Raw genomic sequence first — 5,812 nt, forward strand, 5'->3', positions numbered from 1 at the left:
AATGCATTTAAGTTATTTTTTGTGTGACATTTTCATACGTTTTTATTGTGCTTTTATTATGCTTTCTTCATTTTACATTGAGTTTTGATTGATTGATTGACGTGTATTAACAGTTTGCAGAATTACAGTACATTTCATTGATTTCAAGCACAACTCAATACAATGACTATTAACTGTGAGTGGACAACCCAATAAAGCATTACACTTGAGCAACTCACACTCACAACTCACACAATGGTTACAACTAAAAAGACGTTTTACAAAATTAACATATAACAACATAGGCTGTACATACATGGCTGACCACATAAATAGCAATAGAAATTGTAAGAGTAAAAAGATTATAATATTGTGCTTTGACCTTTTCTATACGTGTATGCATCAATAGATTGCCCTTTGGCCCCATTTTATTCCAACCCTAAAACATTCAGAAATGATAGTTTCCTTCTTCTTCTTGTTATATAACAGAAAGGAAGAGTGGTGGTTTCCATCTAGACACAAGGACATTTTTTCCCCAGTAATAATTCCAGCAAAGAATATACTTTAAAAAATATGGTAAGGAGAGTGTGGAGTCATCATTTAGCTACAAAATCTGATGAAGATTCTATTCTATTTTTGAATGAAATGAAGCCTATCTGACTGCTACCAACACAGTAACACTGCTACTCTCCTGGCTTTACTAGCCTATTTAAACACATCCCACAGGCTAACACTTTCTAATATTAAACCTTTTTACAGTCTATTGATGTAGTGTCACACGTAAACACAATCACATGCGTCCTTTTTATTGATTGAGAATCGTTGTGCATAGTGTTAAAATAAAATGTATAATGACAATGCACTAATAGCATTGGGCCTATAACACAATTTCAAATTGGGCTGCATTGTGACGTCCTTTGGTGGTCAATCAAAACACTACACAGTCACATAGCCTACACATCACATATACATACACTACTGCATATATTGTGTTAAGTATGCCTATTCATAGCCTATAAAGGAAACAATTCCAATGCCCTGTCAGAATAAGATCCTGTTTGTTGTACTTTGTTGTACTTTGTTGTACTTGCAGGTATCACTTCTTAAATTATTCAGCACTGTTCTCCATGTTTCTGGAACTTTTGAGAAAGAGCGGACGTTATGTACATACGTCATCACGCCGGAAGCTAAATGTACGCTGAATGCTCTCATTGGTCAATGATGTCTGAAACGACGAGAAACATCCACAGAGTTGTGGAAATATCCAGAAAGCTTTTTACAAATATATATATATGAGTAGTGCGTCAGACACACAGACATTATCTTCACCAGATCCGAGGAGCACAACACTTTAGGAACCAGTGAATAGCGAGGAGCGACCACTGTAGGCCTATACTTTTACACAGAAACTTCTCAGCACAGTAAGTACCAGCCTGTTTCGGTCACTTTTAATTTACAGGCTATCAACGGAATATGGGTGTATAACTGTACAGAGATAAAATCTGCATCAGTTCCGTGTGTATTCAATTTCAAGAAAGCCATTGAGTAGGATTGTAGTAGAAACTGTAGAACTATTTTAAGACATAATCTGAAACATATACATTATAAAATACCCAAATAGAATCAAATCAATATACACAGAAACTTCTCAGCACAGTAAGTACCACTAGCTTGTTTCTGATGCTACATTTACAGGCGGAAGGAAAGGTGTAAATGAATTAATTTGAATAAAGTGAAATAACTTCAAGGCTATTATCCACACTTTTCCTGGGCTGTGTGTGCTCCAGTTCCTGTTGATTTCATTGGATATCTGACCAGTTTCATTGGCTTTCATTGGATCAAATCGACAGGAACTGGAGCACACACAGCCCAGGAAAAGTGTGGACTGTGGATAGTACTAGCCGCAATTTGCAACTCTAGATTTTTTTTACAATTGGTTGAAATCTAGAGTTGCAATAACCTCCATCGACTTCCTATGCATTGTTTTGGTTTTGCATTGGTTTGTGACCTCCTGGTCTTAAATTACGTTAAACTCACCAACATTGCAGCTGTAGTCCAAGCTTGAATTATCCTCTTTCGATCTGGTGTCGCTTGTTTATCATAAAAGTCCCCCGTAAAGATGTTATGAGCTACTTTCTGTCCAAAATATTCCAAGAGTGACAATATCGAGCTGCCATTTTGATTTTTGCAACGTGCCATAAAACAAGATGTGAGGGGGAGTGCTTGTTTAATAGCGTCCCTCCCTCCCTAGGGCGTCGGCCTCTTCTTTGGGTGTCTTACCTGCGCAGGTAAGATTCTATTAAACAAGCGCTCCCCCTCACATCTTGTTTTATGGCACGTTGCAAAAATCAAAATGGCGGCTCGATATTGTCACTCTTGGAATATTTTGGACAGAAAGTAGCTCATAACATCTTTACGGGGGACTTTTATGATAAACAAGCGACACCAGATCGAAAGAGGATAATTCAAGCTTGGACTACAGCTGCAGTGTTGGTGAGTTTAACGTAATTTAAGACCAGGAGGTCACAAACCAATGCAAAACCAAAACAATGCATAGGAAGTCGATGGAGGTTATTGCAACTCTAGATTCAGCCAATTGTAAAAAAATCTAGAGTTGCAAATTGCGGCTAGGATAGTACATGCTTTTCCAGGAAACGAACAAATTAATTTAAATTACAGCATGTGATAAAATATGCATCATCAGTTATTCAATGTGAATGAAATACAGGAAGCCATTAGGAGGAACTGTTGAAAGACGTATTCTGAAACCTAAAAATTATAACATTCCCAGTAAATATAATATTGGTGTATTCAATTTTACATTATTTGATATAGATAATATAATCAATTAACTAATACTTATATTATATTTCTTATTATATTAGGCTACATATAAATTATAATTTCAACAATAATTTATACATATATTGTTTCATGTTTGTAAAATTTACCTTTGTTCATTTATTTCTAGGTAATTATTCAAAATGTCTGCAGTAAAAGGTGTCGCTATTGGCATTGACCTGGGAACCACCTATTCCTGTGTGGGGGTTTACCAGCATGGCAAAGTAGAAATCATTGCCAATGACCAGGGCAACAGAACCACCCCCAGCTACGTGGCTTTCACTGACACTGAGAGACTCATTGGAGACGCAGCCAAGAACCAGGTGGCTATGAACCCCTCCAACACTGTGTTTGATGCCAAGAGACTGATTGGTCGGAAGTTTGATGATGCAGTGGTGCAGTCAGACATGAAGCACTGGCCCTTTAGGGTGGTGAGTGATGGAGGAAAGCCCAAAGTTCAGGTGGAATACAAGGGGGAGAACAAATGCTTCAACCCAGAGGAGATCTCCTCCATGGTCCTGGTAAAGATGAAAGAGATTGCTGAGGCCTACCTTGGCCAGAAGGTGAACAATGCTGTCATCACAGTCCCAGCTTACTTCAATGACTCACAGAGGCAGGCTACAAAGGATGCTGGCACCATTGCAGGGCTGAATATACTGAGAATAGTCAATGAGCCAACTGCAGCCGCCATCGCCTACGGACTAGACAAAGGCAAGTCAGGAGAACACAACGTCCTAATCTTTGACCTGGGTGGGGGCACCTTTGATGTGTCAATCCTGACGATCGAGGACGGTATCTTTGAGGTGAAGGCTACAGCTGGAGACACTCACCTGGGTGGGGAGGACTTTGACAATCGCATGGTCAACCACTTTGTGGAGGAGTTTAAGAGGAAATGCAAGAAGGACATCAGCCAAAACAAGAGATCTCTGAGGAGGTTGCGCACAGCTTGTGAGAGAGCTAAGAGAACCCTGTCCTCCAGCACTCAGGCTAACATTGAAATTGACTCTCTTTTTGAGGGCATTGACTTCTACACCTCCATCACCAGGGCTCGCTTTGAGGAGATGTGCTCTGACCTCTTCAGGGGAACATTAGAGCCTGTGGAAAAAGCCCTTAGCGATGCCAAGATGGACAAGGCGCACATTAACGACATTGTCCTGGTTGGAGGCTCCACCAGAATCCCCAAAATCCAGAAACTCCTGCAGGATTTCTTCAACGGCAGGGAGCTAAACAAGAGTATCAACCCAGATGAGGCCGTGGCTTATGGAGCTGCTGTCCAGGCTGCCATTCTGTCAGGCGATACATCAGGAAACGTTCAAGACCTGCTGCTGCTGGATGTGGCACCTCTCTCTCTGGGTCTTGAGACAGCTGGAGGAGTTATGACAGCCCTCATTAAACGGAACACTACCATCCCCACTAAACAAACCCAGACCTTCAGCACTTACTCTGACAACCAGCCTGGGGTCCTCATCCAGGTGTTTGAAGGAGAGCGAGCCATGACCAAGGACAACAATCTGCTGGGCAAGTTTGAGCTGTCAGGAATCCCACCTGCTCCTAGAGGGGTTCCTCAGATCGAGGTCACCTTTGACATTGATGCTAATGGTATCTTGAAAGTGTCTGCAGTGGATAAAAGCACAGGCAAAGAGAACAAGATCACCATTACCAACGATAAGGGTCGGCTCAGCAAAGAAGAGATCGAGAGGATGGTGCAGGATGCTGACAAATACAAAGTTGAAGACGACCTTCAGAGGGACAGGATCACTGCCAAGAGCTCCCTGGAATCCTACGCCTTCAACATGAAGAGCAGTGTACAAGATGACAACATGAAGGGGAAGATCAGTGAAGAGGACCAGAAGAAGGTCATTGAGCAGTGTGATCAGGCCATAGCCTGGCTGGAGAACAACCAGTTGGCTGATAAAGAGGAATATCAGCATCAACAGAAAGAGCTGGAGAAAGTGTGTAGCTCCATCATCAGCAAGTTGTATCAGGGAGGAATGCCAGCAGGCAGCTGCAGACAGCAGGCACAAGGCAACTCCCAGGGCCCAACCATTGAGGAGGTTGACTAATTTAATATTTGTTAATGGACTTTAAAAAAGGAATAAAAAAGAGATGATAATGCTTACTGTACTTACACTTTAATCTATGTGTGACTATAGGTCATTTGTGTTTTTGTTGATCATGTACATAATGTACAGTGCATTCACTGTATATTCATTACTTTTATTTGTATTTTATTTACAGTATGCAGTGCTGGACATTGCAGTAAAATGTTGGTGGCTTTGTATCTTTTAAATAAAATAATATGTAAATATCATCATTCATCATAATAATCTGTCCCGAGTTATTCACATTTACAATTAGGTAGGTACATTGATGGCATTTTCTTTATTTGGAAAGTATCTGAAACCCATCTGAAGGAGTTCAAGAGTAACTCAACATTAACATTTGCCATTTGAAATTCACCACTGAATGTGATGACCACAAGATGAAGAGTGACTCTAGCAGACTTCATTCCAACATCTTAAGCGTACTGACAGAAACTGTGTTACATAAACAAACTTTCCATCCTTTTCCATTCAAGAGAAGTCTGCAAATATCCCAGTTTAAATTCCGCCACATCTGTATTTCTGATATAGATACATGTTATTATCAAAGTATCAACACTGGTTGACAGTCATACAACTGTGATGCAGTATTTCTAGTTCAGAAGTGGCACCTTGAACTAAGTAACCAGGTGGGGAGAGAAGATCTAGTATAGGCTAGATATATACCCACAACAATTAACTTATAATATACAAGACCAATACAATACCATGTCTTCATTCATTCAAACTGGTCCATTACACTGTCTATTAAATTGACCCTGAGGATTTTACTTGCAATGTTTTGGCAACGTGAGTTTATGTAAGACTGGGGAGACTACACAGTTTTAATGTGTCCATGTGTACTCTCAGGCCCCTTTTCCACTGGGGTTGAACCGGTTTGGTTATTTTTT

At 40.3% G+C, this 5,812-nt stretch overlaps 1 protein-coding gene across 2 annotated transcripts; it reads left to right on the top strand.

Annotated features, from left to right (window-relative positions):
- The first annotated feature begins 1,209 nt into the window (after positions 1-1,209).
- Positions 1,210-5,090, top strand: LOC308324059 (heat shock 70 kDa protein 1). Of its 2 annotated transcripts, none has more exons than XM_080775966.1 (2): positions 1,210-1,400; positions 2,951-5,090. In XM_080775966.1, exon 2 carries the CDS (start codon positions 2,964-2,966, stop codon positions 4,881-4,883), a length of 1,920 nt encoding a protein of 639 aa, XP_080632092.1. In that variant the 5' UTR covers positions 1,210-1,400; positions 2,951-2,963; the 3' UTR covers positions 4,884-5,090. The 2 variants fall into 2 exon arrangements, with proteins under 2 accessions (XP_080632092.1, XP_080632093.1); XM_080775967.1 differs by lacking the exon at positions 1,210-1,400 and adding an exon at positions 1,620-1,635.
- Positions 5,091-5,812: the final 722 nt, after the last annotated feature.

The sequence above is a fragment of the Protomyctophum bolini genome (assembly GCF_963924005.1).
Source record: "Protomyctophum bolini genome assembly, chromosome: 11".
Taxonomy (NCBI): domain Eukaryota; kingdom Metazoa; phylum Chordata; class Actinopteri; order Myctophiformes; family Myctophidae; genus Protomyctophum; species Protomyctophum bolini.